The sequence below is a fragment of the Tachysurus vachellii genome, chromosome 9 (assembly GCF_030014155.1).
Source record: "Tachysurus vachellii isolate PV-2020 chromosome 9, HZAU_Pvac_v1, whole genome shotgun sequence".
NCBI lineage: Eukaryota > Metazoa > Chordata > Actinopteri > Siluriformes > Bagridae > Tachysurus > Tachysurus vachellii.
In genome coordinates this window covers 21,831,664-21,851,663 of record NC_083468.1, presented here as the reverse complement: position 1 = coordinate 21,851,663, position 20,000 = coordinate 21,831,664, and the positions used below count along the sequence as shown (strand labels likewise).

The 20,000-nt window shown below is 39.2% G+C and overlaps 1 protein-coding gene across 7 annotated transcripts in view; it reads right to left on the bottom strand.

The window, feature by feature from the left end:
- frmd4a (FERM domain containing 4A) overlaps nt 1-20,000 on the bottom strand; it is an 89,442-nt gene that overhangs the window by 37,279 nt on the left and 32,163 nt on the right. For all 7 annotated transcript variants that reach the window (XM_060878237.1, XM_060878236.1, XM_060878239.1 and 4 more), the window contains exons 2-5: nt 13,739-13,804; nt 5,157-5,251; nt 3,381-3,473; nt 71-155 (exon numbers count right to left, since the gene is read on the bottom strand). In XM_060878237.1, coding sequence (XP_060734220.1) covers nt 71-155; nt 3,381-3,473; nt 5,157-5,251; nt 13,739-13,804 — 339 coding nt within the window. The remainder of the gene's footprint in view (nt 1-70; nt 156-3,380; nt 3,474-5,156; nt 5,252-13,738; nt 13,805-20,000) is intronic.

Sequence of the window (20,000 nt, the reverse complement as noted above, 5' to 3'; positions counted from 1 at the left end):
GAACTTATCTAATATACAACCAGTTTTATGTAAATTTACTTGTAAACATATAATTCATGGCTGAACTCACCTTATAAATGCAGGACTTGGCATTGAGGAAAAACAGTTCGATGGTGGCGTTGTCCTTCAGGTAAGAGATGCTCTCTATATAAAACCTGTACAGAATGAAATACACAACACAGAGTGCAGTTAAGCATCCTGGTGGAATGTTAGGGCTTGTTTGTGTTTTAAAAAGTAAAGCCGTAGCTGATACTGAATGCAAATGCAGACATGCTGAGTTAGAGAATCTGCATATGTTAACCAGCAGGGGTCAGAAATGACCAACACTACACAGCTCTCTCTCTTGCTATCGCTGTCTCTCTCTCGTGAATGCTATTGCTGTTTCTCTTTCTCTCACTATTTCTGTCTCTCTCTTTCTCTCTCTCTTTCTCACTATCGCTCTCTCTCTCTCACTATTTCTGGCTCTCTCGCTATCGCTCTCTCTCTTGCCAGCGCTGTCTCTCTCTCTTGTGTGCAAAATCACAGTCTCTCTCTCACTATTGCTGTCTCTCTCTCTCGTGCGTGATATTGCAGTCTCATTCTCTCTCTCTCTCTCTCTCTCTCTCTCTCTCTCTCTCTCTATTGTTCTCTCTCTCTCTCACTATTGCTGTCTCTCTCTCTCTCTATTGTTGTCTCTCTCTCTCTCTCTCTCTCTCTCTCTCTCTCACTATTGCTGTCTCTCTCGTGCACAATATCGCTCTCTCTCTCTCTCTCTCTCTCTCTCTCACTATTGCTGTCTCGCTATCGCTCTCTCTCTTCTATCGCTATCTCTCTCTATCTCTCAATATTGCTCTCTCTCTCTCCCTCTCTCTCTCACAATTTCTGTCTGTCTCTCCCTATCTCTCTGTCTTTCTTGCTATCACTGTCTCTCTCTCTTACTGTCTCTCTCTCCTCTCTCACTATTGCTGTCTCTCTCGCTATCGCTCTCTCTCTCTGTTGCTATCATTGTCAGCACACACACTTTGAAAAAAAAAAAGATGACAGTAAATCCTCAATGTGCTCTGAAATGTTTTAAAGTAGGGGATGAACCTCTTTGGGCAAAATTCCAAACTGCATATGGAAGAATATTTCTCTATGTGGGCTGTGCTCCGTCCTGCCATCGTGTTTTGGCTTGTGTTTTAAAAAGACAAAGCCTTGATGAGTGTGAAAGACTAAGATTCCCTAAGAAGAACTTGACAGCTGAGACTGCAAAATATTGTGAGGTACATCACGTCTCGCTGTGATTATGCTTTACCTCAGTGTTTCGAGAAAGTCACGTAGTAGCATAATTACAATACACTATTTATACAATACACTAAAAGACCTTAACACTCACTCACACACAACTTACAGCAAGCATTTAATGGTGAGAGAAAATGTGTGTGTGTGTGTGTGTGTGTGTGAGGGAATTAAAATAGTATTGGCAGCTGATTTAATTAGACATGTGAGTGAGGGGGTCGAGAGAGTCTTTTACACGCATCAAAGACTTCAGCTTCCTTCAATCAATATTCTAATCAAGAGCTGAACAGAGGATTATTCACACATATACACGCACACACCCACACAGACACACATATACACATATACACAAACACACACATATACAAACACACACAGACATACAAACACAAACATATACATACAAACACACAAACACACAGACACACACACACACAAACACACACAGACATACAAACACACACACACTAGCACCTAATACTGGCAACTGAAGACTAAAATCCTAATTTATTCAATATGAAAATCACAATTATTTTTCATGATGCTATTTTTTTTTTGGAAAAAAAAAAAAAAAGTTTATTACACCTTTATTAAAAAGCTTATGTTACATAGAAAGCACATACAACACATACAAATGTACATGTAGATGTAGATAAAACACAGCAGACCTGCTGTTCTATAAGAGAACAATCAACAATGTGGTGATGTGACGTTACTGTTACTACAGCACTTTATTACATGTCCCATAGTAGTTCAGTCACAATCTGTGTGTAACTTGTTACTATAGAAACAATAATGTATTCGGATGAGTGCCTTAATATAAACATGTGATTTGAAAGAAAGAAAGAAAGAAAACAGCAGATGACACACACGTGTCATATGAAACTGTAAAAGTGTGCATCAGGCTGTTTGAGTAATAAATTGAATAAATCTCATGAGCTCATGATTTTCTCAAATTTCTAAATTATGAACACAGTCTGAATGGAATGCTGCTGTTTCCATGACGGCAAGATTAATGAGGGGGTTAATGAGAGGAACAGCAGCTCCCGATTGGCTGACGGCTCCCACGGCGACGGGTTAAGTCCCGGGTCAAACTCATTTTATAGGCGTTTATGTGCGAGTGTGTTGCTGCTGACCCTGTTAATTTGCTGCGACAGAAACCCAAACTCGCACATGCACATGCAAACACACATACACACACACACACCCCTGTGGACCACTTTACTGTCACAGTGTGAAGGGTTTTCATTGCAAAAGCTGCTCATTGAAGTCAAATTAATTAAAACAGTACTCTGTTGCATACAGACAACAAATACATTCAGCACATACTTAAATTACAGACTCTGCAGGTAGATTATAAGCGTGCATGTGTGTGTGTGTGTGTGTGCATGGCATAACGCTACTTAAGATATTTCTGATTATTTCTGATCTTCTTCTTCTTTTTATTATTATTATTATTATTATGTTTTACCTCGGGGGCACGGTGGCTTAGTGGTTAGCACGTTCGCCTCACACCTCCAGGGTCGGGGTTCGATTCCCACCTCTACCTTGTGTGTGTGGAGTTTGCATGTTCTCCCCGTGCCTCGGGGGTTTCCTCCGGGTACTCCGGTTTCCTCCCCCGGTCCAAAGACATGCATGGTAGGTTGATTGGCATCTCTGGAAAATTGTCCGTAGTGTGTGATTGCATGAGTGAATGAGAGTGTGTGTGTGTGTGGCCTGCGATGGGTTGGCACTCCGTCCAGGGTGTATCCTGCCTTGATGCCCGATGACGCCTGAGATAGGCACAGGCTCCCCGTGACCCGAGGTAGTTCGGATAAGCGGTGGAAAATGAATGAATGAATGAATGTTTTACCTCAGTGTTTCAAGCAAGTCGTGTTATACTAAGCGTTATTAAGTGTTATACTTCTTCTTCTTTTTCTTCTTCTTCTTATTATTATTAATGTCATTATTATTATTTAAAACACATTTATAACACAAAATCCATAAAAACAAATACACAATAACAGAAGAAAATACCTCCGATGTTTATATTTATATTGTCTGATGCCAATTGTTATGACCCAGTAAATGACGTGTGTGTGTTTGTGTACTCAGGCACTCAAGTGTTCTCCAGCAGCACTCACCTCACACAGAAGTAGAGGACGATGGGGCCGGATTTTTTGGGGAACTCGTGCTCCAGCACACGCCTGTCTAACTGCAGCCAGCTGAAGTGACCCCTGAAAAGCACCAGCATAGAGCTGAGAGTTATGGTGAGTTATGGTACTGTCCCATCACACGCTCCAATCATCAGCTTAGGAGATTCTATCGCTTCATATTAAAAGGATGTGATGTAATGTGATTTGTGTGAGATGTCTGTTATGTAAACTGGGTGATTAAAACAGTGAAGTGGACGTTTAAGGCGGAAAAATAAATTGTTAGTCTGAAAGTTATTCTATGCTGGGAAAACGAGACTTAATTTTTCTTTTGCTTTGATAAAATATTGTCTTTTTGTTATTAATCTGTATGCAACGTAAAGGTGTACGCAATATATTTTTTAATCTTCCTCCTGTGTCACTTACTGCTGAAGGAATTCCTTCTGCTGTTTTTATAACGTCCTTCAAAGTGAAATTTAAAATCAAATTTCTACAAATTTCAACAAAATTTGAAATCAACGTCACACAGTGCAGCAGGTTGCACGTGACTATACATTCGCACTGGAGTCTGTTCTGGACGTGTTTTTCTAGGGTGACGGAAACGCCTCGGAGACACTGCTGTAGAGCTGGTGTCATCCGTCCAGAGTAAAGCGGTCATTAATGTATAAAAAGAGCTCTGCTGATGGACAAGAGCTTCCATGCTGCACACTCTCAGTACCAGAGACTGGGACTTTGCCCTGCCGGGGCACTGGGAGGCACTGGCAGGTGTACTGTTGTTATCGACATGTGATTACGTCTGGTATGCGTTCACGTGTTTCCCATTACTCCTAATGTTTGTTATTTATTCCCTTCCTCTTGTGTCGATTGTTTGTCGAGTCATTGTTCACAACGTGCGTTATCTTTGCCGTTGTGTGCTGTTATGTTTTGTTTCCATGTTTTAAGCAATCTTGTTTTTGTCATGCACTTTATGTGTTCTCGTTTTGCTTTATATTGTGTTTGTTCAAGTTAAATCATCTTTTGTTCCATCTAATAAAACATGTTTCATCTTTATCCCTGCAGTTGGGTCTGTTAAATCTAAGCCACACCATCGCCAACGTGACTCTCGGTATCAGGATCAACAACAGCTGAGCCGAGCGTATTTCATGATTTGGTGTATGCGTGATAGAGATGTCTGAATATCATACTGATGTTTATTTTTGTCATATCGCCCGCTCTTGTTGCATAATCGGTAACATAGCTTTCATAGTTACAACAATCACACAGAGCTTACTGAGAAAGAGAATAATGTGAAGCAGTCTGTGTGTGTGTGTGTGTGTGCTTGTGTGTGTGTTTGACAGTGAGAAGAAACATAGCAGAAGAACCAGCCATGAGTTTATTAGCATTTCCCCGGCGACTGCAGCCTGGCGTCTCGGAAACTGCTGTGAAGCTCGGGTCAAAGTTCAACTGACTAGAATTCAAAATGTTTCAAGACTACAAATACCACAGTCCCGTAGAGAGAACTTACATGGCTGTGGGAGCGTTTTTTTTGTGTGGAGTTTGTGTGTGTGTGTGTGTGTGTGTGTGTGTGTGAGAGAGAGTTTGAGTGTAGGTGTAGAAATACAGCAAGAAAAAGTCAGAGACGCCAAAAATAAGAAAACGAGCAAGAATAGAAACGACAACAGGAAAATGAGCGGTGCCGAGAGATAGACAGACGAGAGAGTGTCCATCTTTTAAACATGACATGATTATTGATTTCCAGGTGTGTAATAGTGACTGTGATCAACTCACGTGTCGTCAGTGTAGGAGATTCCAAAATACTCTTTCTCTTTCAGGTTGAAGTGCGAAGCTACCAGATCCAGCAGGTCCTTAGCCATCAGCTTGGGCTAAAATGACAGAAAATGAGAATTGTAATGGCAATTTGGCAATAAATCAGCACTCTAAAGCACACGCACACACACACAGTTACTGTTAACACCTACACACACACACACACACACACACACACACACACAAGTCCCTGTGTGTTAGCTGTTACTATAGAAATACAGCAAATATAAAAACCAGTGGTTTGCTTCCTGCTGTTATAGAGATGCATTCTGGAATCTCTTCAACACAACAAGTGACGTAACAGTTTCAGCAAACGTGTGTGTGTGTGTGTGTGTGTGTGTGTTTGTGTGTGTATGTGTGATTGTGTGTGTGTCCTCAGAAATTCCAGGTCCAGGATTACTACATCCAGGTTACTGTGAAACAATTTATACACTTTCTATAACATGGTTAACTCCCCATGCTCTATACACAGTACACACGCACGCACGGACACACACACTCCCTATGGTCATGTTGCTGTGTGTTTGTGTACCATGTGCTGTCAACAGGCCCGTACTTTAACACCCTAATTATTGTTTCTGTTAAACACAGGCCCCTTTTCATTAACTCAAACAAACACCCACAAGCAAACATACACACAGATACTGTAGATACAGACACACACACACAAACGCACACAATCATTTATGTGTTCCGGCACAACGTACAGGAGAAATAACACGGGTACAATAAAACAAGTACACAATTCCAACATGTGAAGAGAAAGAAAGAAAAGAAAATAAGAGCAAATGGAAGAGTTTGTATACTGTCATCATTCTCCATTACTGTCATCTACTCCATTTCTACCACAAACAACTGTCCTGTTGAGACCCTGTGAAAATTATCCGAGAAGTATGACCTCATCATACAATTTCTGCTGAACTCAGCATTGCTGTATTCAACATTTATTTATTCCTCATCACTCTACAAGCTACAGAAATTTTGGTCTGGTTTGACCTCATTATTTTTAAGAGGTTCCTAATAAATCACACTTTTAAATGTTTTTATGCATCTGTTTGTATCAAACAGTTCTTTGGCGCATGTGGATTGGAAAATATACTTCCTCAATTAGTGTGTGCGCACGTGTTTGTGTGTGTGTGTGTGTGTGTGTGGGTGAGACAGACGGAGGAAGCGGTTTTAAATCAACCACAACTCCCAATCACTGACTGCTTGAGGCAGAGAGTGAGTGTGCATGCATGTGTGTGTGTGTGTGTGTGTTTGAGTGTGTGTAATGTATTTCCCCGATCCTCCCTGTACCCTGCACGGTGAAGCCTGATGTTGTCCGTTTATGTATTTTGTAAGAAATCAGTACAAACTTTTAAACCAGCTGATGTGCCTTAGTTGTTGTTATGGCAACACAGTTGCTATGGCAAGAAGAAATCATCCAGCTTCCACTCTCAAAACAGCTTTGAACAACACTGTAGCTAGAACATGTATTTACTAGCCAGAACATCAGTGTTGTGTACGTAGATAAACATGTCTGGTACATTAATCTGAGTTCAGCAGTGGGAGGTGATCAGAAAAGGGGTTTAAAGAGGCTAAATGACTGATGAATTATTTCCTGTTAGGGAATGATGCAAAACACCACAATATGGACAAGTAAAACACTTTTTCACTGATATGATATAGTTCTATACTGTAACAACACACATTCAGTCCACACTGGCTTAGCCGTTGTTTTTGTCCTTGTCCCCAATGACCTTCATATATTTGTCATTAGATTTTTCTAGGAAATATCAACTGAAAATTGTTGAAATCTTTCACCACTTTTGTAATCTGTCTGTCTATCTATCTATCTATCTATCTATCTATCTATCTATCTATCTATCTATCTATCTGTCTGTCTGTCTGTCTGTCTGTCTGTCTGTCTGTCTGTCTGTCTGTCTGTCTGTCTGTCTGTCCTGTTTTCTTATCTCAACACTCCACATAGAAAAGCAGTAATCAGGTGATTATGGTATTTAGCATGATGAATAAATAACACTGTGGTTTTGTATTTTTGTGGGTATAAGTTATAAATAATTAATTTATAATAACTTAATAAATAACAATAGGTCATGCTTCCACCATTTGAAAATTCCCAGAATTGAATTTAATTACACTGTAAGCAGAAGATTTTAGTTTCCTTTGTTACAATTCATGATTCTTGCTATTTTGTATTTTTATGTTTAACTTTACACTTTTGTCCTAGCATTAAGTCACATGCAATAAGTTAACCTTTTTCATAGCCGTAAGTTTTATGCACTCGAATATCACATGAATATTTAACACACACTGATTCCACACCCAGGATTAACAGTATGCTTGTTTGACAAATGCTTCATTAATGCATTTTTTTTTACATATATGCCAGGAATCAAATGGGCAATTTTTTCGTTAATTCTGCTGTGCTCACAATTTTACTAAATAAGAACATCTCTTATTGGATTTAAAAATTCATGAATGGATTAGTTCTTTAGTGGCTCTTTACTTCTTCTTGACGCAGATTAACCGTACGGATGAAGCCTGGGATTTGAAACTGATGAATAATTCAGTGTGTAGTTCATGAGCTGTATTTGCTTTCGATGCATCTTCACTTCATATATCAAGATGACGTTTCATTTAATCTGGATACCACGGTAGGCCTTTGTGAAATGTAAACAGGAAGTAACATGGTGAGATGATCAGATTATTCAACACCCAGTTGATGTCAACACCTGAGTGCTCTCTCTCTCTCTCTCTCTCTCTCTCTCTCTCTCTCTCTCTCTTTTCAGACAAGCTTCTGAAGTGGGTATTATGTAATCCATGTATGCACTGATGCAGGAAGAATATCCGGTGTACCGTGATTTAATAACACAGAGAATCAGTTGAAGGCCTAACATTATAGTGCCACACGATAAAAGGACAAGCTTCATCAATTTCTTATTTATTTCCTATGAACACCTTGGTTTGGCATCATAACAACTCACTACTCACTTCAGCGGCGATATACTTCCACGTAATACTTTGCCTATAATACGTATAATACAAATGACCCGCAATGCACTGGGAGTATATGAGAAATAACCTGGAATGATCGTATAATGAAATAAACCATGGATCACAATCACAGGGTCTAAGACTAAATTATGAACAGATGTACATGAGGATTTTTATTATTTAATTGAATTAAATTAGCAAAATAATTTTAAATTAAAAATCAACAATGTCTTACTCACTCTCAGGTTATAGTATGACCATTAGTCTGTAGGTATGACTAGATATGTATGCATGATTCAGATAGCCTAGATAGCCCAGCTAGCGCTAGATTTTGTCCGATAAAATAAAAAGCTGCACATTTATCGGTTCATTGAGACAATTTTTTACTTAGATTTCAAATATAAAGATAAAAGCCATATTTGTAGCCATGTTTTTTATATGGAGCGTTACCTTCTACTGTTAGCTAGCTAGCTAACTAACAAGTTACGAAAGTCTGAACTTTTGCTGACTGGCTATATTAGCTGTCACAAATAACTCTTTCTTTCAGTTTCCTTAACAACGATTACTTCTTCAAATTAATCCTAACACAACCATCACAGTCAGGGAACTGTGGGAACTGGAGGACATATTAAATTGTTTTCCTCACTTGATTTTTATCAGATACTAACTGTGATATCTGTGTGGCATAATAAATAATTTTAAAAGAATGCACTTTCATGAATGCAGGTCCCTGAAAAGTTGATGTGCCGTTTTTTGAAAAAATAAGTAGAGCACCACAAAACAGGTCTGTCTTTTTAAAGCGGATTAGTGTAGATTTGTACCACAAAGGTTTTTCTTTGTTGCTGGTGACTGGCAGCGGCTGACACGGCATGACTCTGTGCTTTGGTTTACCAAAGCTTGCATTAGCTTGCAGTGCAACTGTATTTTAGGGGATTAGCAGCTCTCACAGACACATATGCACAGTTTAAATGTCATCTGAGGAGAGAAAAATAAAAGCAAAGAAAAAACACAAGGAACATGGAAACCCTTCAGGACAAGAGTGAAGTCAGTATGATGTACAACAAACAGATGCTATGGATATAGCTAAGTTTTTACCTCAGACCTCCACCCTAATACACAAGCCACCATTAGCCAAAATTATAGCAGAGGGAAATTACAGCCTGCTAATGAAAGACTAGCCCAGAGAGGACACACATGGTTCAAAATCTGACTCACAACAAGCTGCCACATGTAGAAGCAATACCTAGCTTACAAACCTGTGTACACACATAGACAGGAAAAAAAAAACTAGAAAAAAAATTATATTTTACTTTCTATTAAACCAAAAGTCACCTGATCTAGCTGAGCTAAATGCTATTTATCACTAGCTAAGCACAGATACTGTATTTTTCTAGAATTCTCTATTAGCACTAGAAGCTAACTAGTTTTTAAAAATCTTTACTACTTGCTCTTCAAAGCAAATTTTTTACAGTAATGTGGATACTAGTAGTCAGAAAATAGATGATTTTATACAAAATTTAGCTAATTTATACATGCTCAATTTGCAATTTCCTGTTCTCAAATGAAATAAAATGCATGCTTTCATTTTGGTTTAGGTATTTTCTGCTCATGTATAAAGAAAATAAGTCGTGTATTCACTATTAAGTAGGCTAATTCGCTATTAAGAGGGCTTGTTCCAGTCTCTGTTTTGAATTAAGCCATCGGAAATGTTTTCATATAAAACATATGAGAACATTTACTGATATTTGTACAATAGTCTATATACAGATGTAGTCATGTCCATAGCACAGTCATAAAACTCATTCATCATCTTCAACAACTGAGTTCATTTGGAATTGTGGACAATTATTTCTGGAGTCAAGCACAAACATTAAACAAAATGTGGCCAGTTTTAATGAATTCATATCTAAAAGCACATATATCTATCTATCCATTCAGCCATCCATCCATTTATCTATAACACTATGAAATCTAATCTTGGGTAATGTCAATTCTTGACATCTACAGAACAACCCAATCCAGCTAATTCATTCATTATCTCTGTGAGCTTTAGCCCCTAGCTTCATGGAGTCTCAGCTTGAATGAAGAACGCTAGCTCAGATCTTGGAACTTTCCTGCCAAACCGAAGTCAGCTCCTTTTGTATAGGAAATCTTGTACAATTATAAATCTAATACATGGACAAACTTCTACCTCAACATTCAATAAAAGAGCCAGGAGTGTAGTGCACACATGCACACATGTTTTGCTCTTGCATAGCTGTTGCATAGCAGACCGGCACCAATCTGATTCCACTCAGCTTCAAAGAAAACTTGTACCTAAGCATATTTTCAGAACAGGAGCTAGAAATGAGACTTGCTTGACCTTCAACAAGAACAGAGCAATGAGAATGTGCTGTAGCTTCGGTCGACACTGAAATCATCTCTGAAATCCCTGATGCAAGAAAATGTGTTCCGAGAGAAATCTGGGAGATTGGTATCCCCCCTGGCCTGATTAACCTGCCTATGACCCCGCATGAACAGATGGACAAAGAAGAAAGAAGTAAAACTGCAAAAAGGAAAGAGAAAGATAAATGAAACAGAGGGTTCTGTTTGGACATTCTCTGCTGGTGCACTAGGGGGCATTCTGGCAGTGTGTGTTTTTGTATTACGTCAAGTGCTGTTGTTTATGTTTCATATTCACATCGTTTTCACTAATCAAATCATCTATTTTCCTTCCCGCCTCTTAACACCTGATCGTTATGTGTCTTTAATTGTTTCCCATTTTTAGCCATTTGGCGGTGGCAGAATCCTTGTCTCCGTGTTTGTCTTTGTCCGTGTTTTCTGTTCGGTGCCTTCGGTCTGTGTATTGTGTTACGTAGTTTTGAGTTTTGGATTCATTTCTAGTTTAGTTATGTTTTTCCCAGTGTTTCTTGTCTTAGTTCCCCTTGTTATCTTGTTAATCAAATAGTTAGTTTTCCTATCCCTGCATTTGGGCCTGTTTTTTACCCAGAGAGGCACCGTCCCTCGCTTACAGAATTACATTGACATCTAACGGCAGCAAGCTAAAGTTAACGCTTGCTTTGGGTGGAGAAATCACACTTTTATAGGACTGATAAATAAGGTCATAAAGTGTGGAATGTGACTCAGTGTCCGTCCACAAATATATATGAAATGTGGATGACAATATGGGAGATAAAAAGCTAGAGAAGCTATAGAAGCCTTAAAACTGAATATAATAAACACTGAAGCCTTCAGCCACACAAACTGTTAGTATTCTACTTTTGTAGAGCTCCTACATAAAATGAGTAAAGGTTGGCAGGTTTGTGGTCGACATGTCCTAACTTTCTGTAAGACGTCACCCTTCTTTCTCCACTTTCAACCCACAATTCAGCCTCTTTTACCATATTTCTCTTTTTTCATCTTCTTCTCTGACTTTTTAAAAGGTCCAGTCTCATCTAAATGGCTTTGCCTGTCAGAAAGGTGATAGAATATAATCACTTATATACCTCCAACAATTAAAGAACAATTCAAATTAGATTGGACACTACAGCTATCAGGTCTGCATGGGTAATCATCTGACAAACAGCTTGCAAAGAAAAAAAAAGTGAGACTGACCGAGAGAGAATAAACTGAATGCAAACCGCATGTGTGTCCTAAATTATGTTAGGCTTGGAATGCTGCGATTTGTCTCTTAAACAGATTTCCTGAGTGTGTTGTCACGTGTGTTGAAGGCGAGGACATTAAGAGGAAGGAGTGCTTGTTAAGGAGACAAAAAGATATTTTCATGGCACTTTGAAACTGGGGAGGCTGTGACAAAGGACTCGGTTGAGTTGATATGAAGGCAGAGCTCATCCTAAACGACTTTATTTGAGCTGATTGTATTAAGGGAAGGGTCCGCCCCTCACAACAGACTGTGTGTGTCTGTCTTCATCGGCCATGATATCACCCAGTGGGGTTGTTATGGCAACACATACATGCCAGATTAACTTGTGAGGATGCTGCATAGTAACCTGACAGCTCTCTCTCTTTCTCTCCCACACACATTCACACAAACATCTACAAACATATTTGCAAAAATATACAGTACAATAGAAGCCAAAACACTTGAGGTTATTTAAAAAAGAAGTTAAAAAATAAGAGGCAGATTTAACCAAATTTTAAAGGCACACTTTATGATTTGTACATGCATCCAAGGGTAGGTTAAGACGTTTTTTAGCTCCGCCACAACCAGAACCATGCTGCTGTCTAAAAGCACCTCCTTTCAAGTCAAATCAATTTCAGCTGTGTTTTAAATGTTGTGTCATTCAGGGGCTGATAAATAATAGAGCAGCTGTAGTGCTGGAATACATGACAATGTGATGAAAATGACAATAATACTCAGGATGTTAAAGACAATCTACACAGAATAACAGAACTGTGTTGCAGAAACCAGTGCAAACAATTTAAACAGTTAACTGTTTTACAGACTGAGAAAAACTGGAGCTGCATTATAAAGTACTGGTGTGTAGTGATGGCTGTAAGATGGTGAATGCTTGGACAGATCTTGTTCAGTCTGATTCCAACTGATTCACCTTTTAAGCAGAACAGGATGCTTGGATCTGAATGTAGCCGGAGCTAACTTTCAAATGCGTACAATGACCCGAAAACAAAGAATGGCTGGAAAACAAGCTACACAAAGGACACAGAGGGGGTAATAAAATACATTTATAGTAAATGACCAGAGATGAAAGTTTTGTTCTCTTCACTGTAATTTAGTTAGATATGTTTCCAATGCAGATAGAGGTGATCGTTCACAAAAGAGTGCTGAGAGATTTGTGAGAAGTTTTGTTTTTTCACCTGGTGCTCAGGTAACAGTGACAGCCATTCTGACATCCACAATAACATCTCTGATGCTTATAAAGCTCATGCACAGCAAAGCGGATAATTATATCCTCAAAGATCCAACCTGCATATCGCTGAACTAAATAGTTTACCATCACCGGCAAAGCATTACTTAGTCGATATTGACTTTTTTCGAAATATGTATCAAAACTAGCGATGAATAACACACAATGTCACACAGCATTCCCCCAAGAGTAGATTGCAATGCCTTTTTTTCTCAGGGAAGCTGTTGTTTAACCAACTAAACAAGTTTAGTTTTTTTCCAATTTCAAATGTGATATGGCTAAACACAGAGGCAAAGCAACAAAAGCAGCATCAATGTACAATCACTACAAAACTGCTTTGTACACAAAAAATGGAAGAGAGATTTCAAAGAAAGATTAGAAAACTGAGCTCGACTCTCACAGACACACACAATGAGTCCTCCTCTATCAGGGAGGTGGTAATTAACTCTCAAAGGAATAGAGAGGATTTCCCTTCTCACACAAGTGAGATGAAATCTGAGACACTGATCATAAAAACAGACACATCTTGTACACCTTGGCAGTGCAGCGCTTTAAGAGTCAGTGAGTGCAAAGAAGGTCTGAATGCGTCATTACTGTATCGCATCACTGAGCTTTGGATATGCTGGTGTAAAAAGGACATGGTGTTTACTTGCATGCAGAGAGGGAGGAGAATAAGTGACTCACCTGCACAAGGAGCTCCAATTTCCTGTCATCCAGGAGATGGACCTGACATCGCCGACCCTCCGTCATCTACAGAGAGACAGAGAGTGTGAGAGAGTGAGATCAACCATGACACATTCACTGAGATATTCACAGCAGGGTGAAATCCACCGTAAATACTGGGTCATCATGATAAGACAAGAATAGCAACTCTTTTTACACACACACACACCCACGTCTACACTCTTCTGCACCCACGTGCAAGCTCGCTGATTTGCACTCAAGCAAAAAAATACAATCTTCCATGGAGTGCAAGCGTTTTTCAAAAACCTAAGCATGTTAAAACGTTTTGGCCCTTTTTACTCGGTTCACCCTGCATGTTAAAGATAACTGCTGTACAAGAAGGTTGCTATGAACTATAGCCACTTTATCGGTTATGTATAATAATATTAGATACAGGAGCTTGTAACAACCACCAATCCTACAAGCACAAAAACAGACACGCAGAGCACATTCTGTCTACGTCTTCATCTCCATAACACACACACACACAAACAAATTCAGAGCCCAACATTCTTTACAATGCCATTTCCCACAATGCATTGAATCAATGATACTATGATACTATGATAAGAGAAGAAGCCTTTTCCATGTAGGAAATAAACTTCATCCTCATAAAGGATCTACAAAAGCTATTCTGAACAGGGCTCGGTACTAAAAAGACACCAACCTAGAGTACTGAAATGTCTGAAAAGAGTCATTGACAATAATTTGACGCTTTGGACTAAAAAAAAAAAAAAAAAAGCAGATTAAAACTATTACGAACAGAGGCATGACAAACACAGAGGATGTGGTAGCCTAGTGTTTAAGGTGTTTGACTACCAATCAGAAGGTTGTGAGTTTGAATCCCAGGTCCACTGCTGGGCACTTGAGCAAGGCTCTTAACCCTCAGTTGCCCAGTTGTATATAAAAAAAAAAATTAAGTTTCTTTGGATAAGGGCGTCTGCCAAATGCCTTAAATGTAAAGAAAACAGAACGACTTCTAGACAATGGACCCCCTGATGTATAGAGAATGAAAAGGAAGAATGTAAACATGTTACAGAGCTCAAGGATTAGCTAAGACATTGTAAAAGTAGATAAGGACACTTTCTGCCTTAGTAAATGCCTTTAGCTGGTAGATGTAATGTCTGTGACACATTTCTTGTTTGATTAATCACTGAATTATTCTCTGTCAAGAGATTTTGTCAGTCTGTGAACATGTTTAGACTCAGCAGCTAGCACGTTATGTAGCATTTATCAGTTATCTGGTTGGTTAACTTGCCATTTCAAACCACAATAAAAAAATTGTCAGCACTTTCAGATAAATCAAGAAATCAACAGCAAAAGGTGAAAAATGTTGTTGTGAATGCAGCCAAAATCGGAGGACTGATTACTGAAGAGAACAGTAATATCCATACAGCTGTATGCTACATGCTAACCATCTGTACACTCGTCCCTGAGCCATGATCTTTTTTGGCTCATTTTTAGCACATAATCATATTTAACTTTTTCACATATTTCTCATATTTATCTTTTGTTTTTAGCAACTTTTACTGATTGCTGAGGAGAGAATTTGTCAGATATTAGTGATATTAGCTTAGCCATTAGTTTAGCAACATTAGCATTGACATTAGCATGGCTTTACTAGCCGGGTCTGGTCACAGAAAGATGAGAAATCCGAGTACAGACTTTCCGTACTTCTACCAAAATCCCTGTGTGTTATGTACAGAACTGAAGTACAAGACTATACGAGTAACCTACAGAAGGATCTCACAAAAGGTAGGGCATTAATGCTAAAGAGAAATACAATGTATGTTAATTAGATGTAACAAAAACTTGAACAATTAATGTGTTTGCTTTTCATTTTCTCCCAAAACCAAGTAAACTAGCTGTGTGCATTTTGGTCAGAGCGTTATATTCAGTGTTGCCACGTACATTTTTACCTCAGAATGGGACTACCTTTGAACTGCCAGTGCAGTTTATTTATTTATTTTCATTATTGATGGCACAACCCTGTTTCACTCCTTAATCAGGTCCAATCCTCATCACTGACAGAACGCTGCTTTCTTATTAAATAACCACCAAGCGTTAAAACGATTTGCATCAAACATTTTACAAATCCGATTCCAAACGTTTTAAAGGATCTGAACAAATGCATTCTTTTTTTTCACTTTGATATCCGAGCCCACCATTTTACGCTGCTATCGACTCAATACCGATATTGGGTATAAGAGTGGTGCCAGCTCTGATGCTCATATGTATTATCAATTTATGACAAAATGCAAAGATCAGACTCTTTTAGTACCTTTTTAGTAACTATTTTTGAGAAACTATGACTTTTACTACTTCATTTAATGTACATTATTCTCTCTTTATTGCTGAACTTGCAATTCCTTGTTTAATCCTGAGCTTTTCTGTCATTTCAGAAGGCGTGTCCCAGGCCAATTTTCATGGTGAGCTCCAGCCTCGCTAAATTGAACTTGAATTTCAGACTATTGCGATGCGTGTCCTAGCATACATGCATCTAGCATATAGAGTGATGGTTGCAATATGCAGGGGATACGTTCCAACACATTAAACACAGAAAATAATGTAATGTTGCAACATATTAAGAAAACATATTATTCGGTGCATTTTTGGCTTCATATTTCACAGTGTGCATGTGTTCATACTCCCATTGCTGTGCCAAGTGAAATGGTAAACATCCTACTGAGGGCAGACAGGGACACACACACACACATCTGTGAGGAACAAAGAGCCTGTCAGACGAGTTGCACACCTAGGTCATTAAAGCACGACGTTTCTTTGGCTGGCAAATCAGCTAAGGTGGTCCAAACATACGCTTCCTCCCAACAGACTTATTAACAAATGCTTCTAGTAAAACCAAACCATCATCTCTGGCATCCTTCAGCATAAAAAATGGCCTCCTTTCTTTTTTACTCTTTCTCCTTCCCATCCGCTTCCTCTCACGTTCCGGGCAGATATATGAGCTAGGAAAGGCTCACGTCTACACGGAACCAGTACTGCTAACACTCACACTCGTCTAACATTTCTGACTCCATATGTAGGCTAAGTTCAAAAAGAAAATCGTGACATGGGGAAAAAAATAGCAAGATTTCTTAAACACTTCAGTGTGGCTGTTGGTCATGGGAGCCAAGCTGGTGAACATGTGCAGCTCTCTGGCCTCCTCCAGGAAACTCCATCCCTGAGGATCACAAACAATAGAGCTGATAAAAGCAGGACGGCTCACATTTCCTCCATGTGAAGGAAGGTGGAGGTGGAGGTGGTGGTGGGGGGTTGGGATGGGGGGTCAGAGAACGAAAACACATCCTTCCATTCTTGTGTTTTTTTCCTCATGCCAGGGTCTAAAGCTGAAGACTACACAGACGAGACGGGCGGGACCTATATTACAGAACCACGTGTTTGTGTGTGTGTGAGTCTGTGCATGTGTGTGTGTGTGTCTGTGTGAGGGAGTTCACTCTTAGTCTTAGTCTCCACCTAAACACTGCTCTGTGAGTTTGTTATTGACTTGTGAAATGGATTTTCTTTTTTACCAGGGAAAGAATTGTGGCAGATTTCTCTCAGCCGTGCTACAGTTTGTAAACATTGTTCTCATCCCACACGGCACGCTCGTCACTAATTCTCCTGAAAACCTCTTCTTAACTCCTTAAACCCTAATTAAATACACCCCTTCCTGTTCAACAGATCCTCCAAAGCTGTGTTCTTTTCAAAAAGTAAAGAAAACGCATTAAGAACTAAAACACAGTGGCCTGAAAACAGGCCAGAAAACAGCTGATACTTCACTTCATCAACACTTTGGTCTCGGGTTGAAGCTCTGGCTGTATAAAATGCTTCAAGATTCAAAATTCTAATTCAGGGGAAATATGGGCTAAAATCCTAACCACAATTTTAAGTGTGATTAATGTTCATCAAAGCAAGCCAGATCCCCTTAAACCTGCTGAGGTTTACATTAGCTATCACTTCCTTCTCTTGCCATTGCCAAATGAATAAAGCCTATATTTATTATAGTTTAATAAACACCATTTACTCTCACATTTTCTCAAATGAATAATAATAATAAAATAACAATCAAATGCAGGGTGGTGGTGTAATCCAGATTAACGCAAAGGAATGCAAGTTACACCAAAAGATGATTATTTTCTAATAACAACATGCTCTGGATTATATTACTGTTCTTATAATACAAAAAATTGAACATTTTTTAAATGTTTTAGGTGACAATGCATTTTAGTCCATAATAATTCGGGTTAATGTTGCTGAAACGGGACAAAGAAAGTTCTTGTCATTGTTTACGTTCTAACTGTCGTTCTCTCGCAGCCTTTTGCTTTTTCTCTTTCTTTAGAAAAGCTTGTCATGAAACAGATCCATCTTGAGACTTCCCTGTGACAGAAAGCTTTACCTCTACCTGTCTACCTGTTACAAAGCGTTGACTCTGGAGACTTATTCCCAAAATGACAAACAATCATCACCTCACAGAAAACGGCCCACATCTCAAAACATAATTTTTTTTTTAAAGGAGCACTTGTCATACAGGTTCCTGTATACTCTGTATAGATATAATAGAGCTGTGAGCGTATTACACGCACATTAATAAACAAGCGTGTTAATAAACCTCGAGGTCGTACCTACTCTCAAAGCTGCTGTTATAGAAAATTAATTAACATGACCAATAACTGACCAATCAGAATTGAGCATTTTGCAGCGCTGTGGTATAAGAAAACATCATCGTTAACAAATCTAATTTGTGCTTTGCAAAACCAAGGGAGTTTTTTTTTTAACCATGAAATAACAAGCTTCTCAGTGCTAAACAAGCATTAGAGCTGCCAGTGTTCGTTTAATGACAGTGTGATTCTGACAAGCTGGTGATGTGGAAAGAGGGAAGAAGAGAGGGGTGTGAGAGCAGGTGTGTGTCTACGGATGTAGTTAGCAACGTAATGCTTTGTAACGTTGTCTCCTGTAAGCGTGGCAAAATAGATTATGTTTATTTCTCAGAATATGATCACGTGTTAAAATCATTGTCTGTCCTAATCTATTTTTGGTCAGATCAAGGAGATTGAGGTTAGGGTCTTAAAACACAGATTTCTGACCAAAAATGAGCTTCTTTCATTTCTTTTAGTTACACCACAATCAACCAATCACAGACCATTATTTTAGCTATATCATCATTTTTAGCTATAACAAAAACAAACCGGTAAGCAGCATGCTTTACTGTGGCTTGATAACAAGTAAAAAGATATTGTTAACTATAAAGACGTGTACCTCACAAGACGATCTATAGCTCCTAAAATTATACATCATACATAAGAAAATTCATGGGTGGACTGACTACCTTAAACTTATTCTCATATGTAATGTTTGCGTATATCATTTTCATGATGCATTATTATAGGCTAACAGCAATCTGTTGTATTTTACAACCAAGTCTAAAAAAAAGAACACTGAACACAGCAAAATAGAGCTATGCAGTGCAGTTCAGGGTGGCTGAGTGCAGTGCACATAAGCCAAGCAAAGTCAGTCTACCATACAGATTAAATGCTGACCTCAGTGTCCTGTTTGAGGCATCGACAGAGGATCACGCCACTAAAACCTGCAATGAGAAGCCGACTAGCTGACAAGCTGAAACGCCGCAGGCCCAAAACACGGCCCAAACATGCCGCCTCAGACATCCAGGGAAGTTTACAGCATGCACAAGTTTAAAAGTGCAGGTAAGGATGGAATGAAACATCAAATCTACCATAATACACTGACTCTCTCTTTCTCTCTCTCTTTCTCTGTGTGTTACAGCATTATGCAGAATGTAGGGCCAGTATCCTAGACTGGTATTAGGGGGTAGCTGGCACCATGATTCCCTCGTCATTAATCTCTCTCTCTCGATTCTGTTTTGAGCCAGTGTCAGTATGCAGGACAGGTGATGGGGCAGGCTGGCACCGAGCTACTGCTGCCACTGCTGCCCTGCAGTGCAGAGATGAGCAGAGGAGCAAGACTGCAGCACACACACACCATCACCTCACTGGCCCTGCCTTCAAACCTGCAAACACATGCACACTTCTATATGAGCTAGGGTTTCCTATTAAGTGCCCCAAACAATGACAAGGCAGTCTGCAGCTTTCTTTCAGCAAATCATCCAAGTTAACATCCTTTAAACAGAGATTTAGTTCCTCATGACTTGTCACACAGAGGCAAGAAACAAGAAGTGCACAAGTTTGGCATGCAAACACATCCCTAC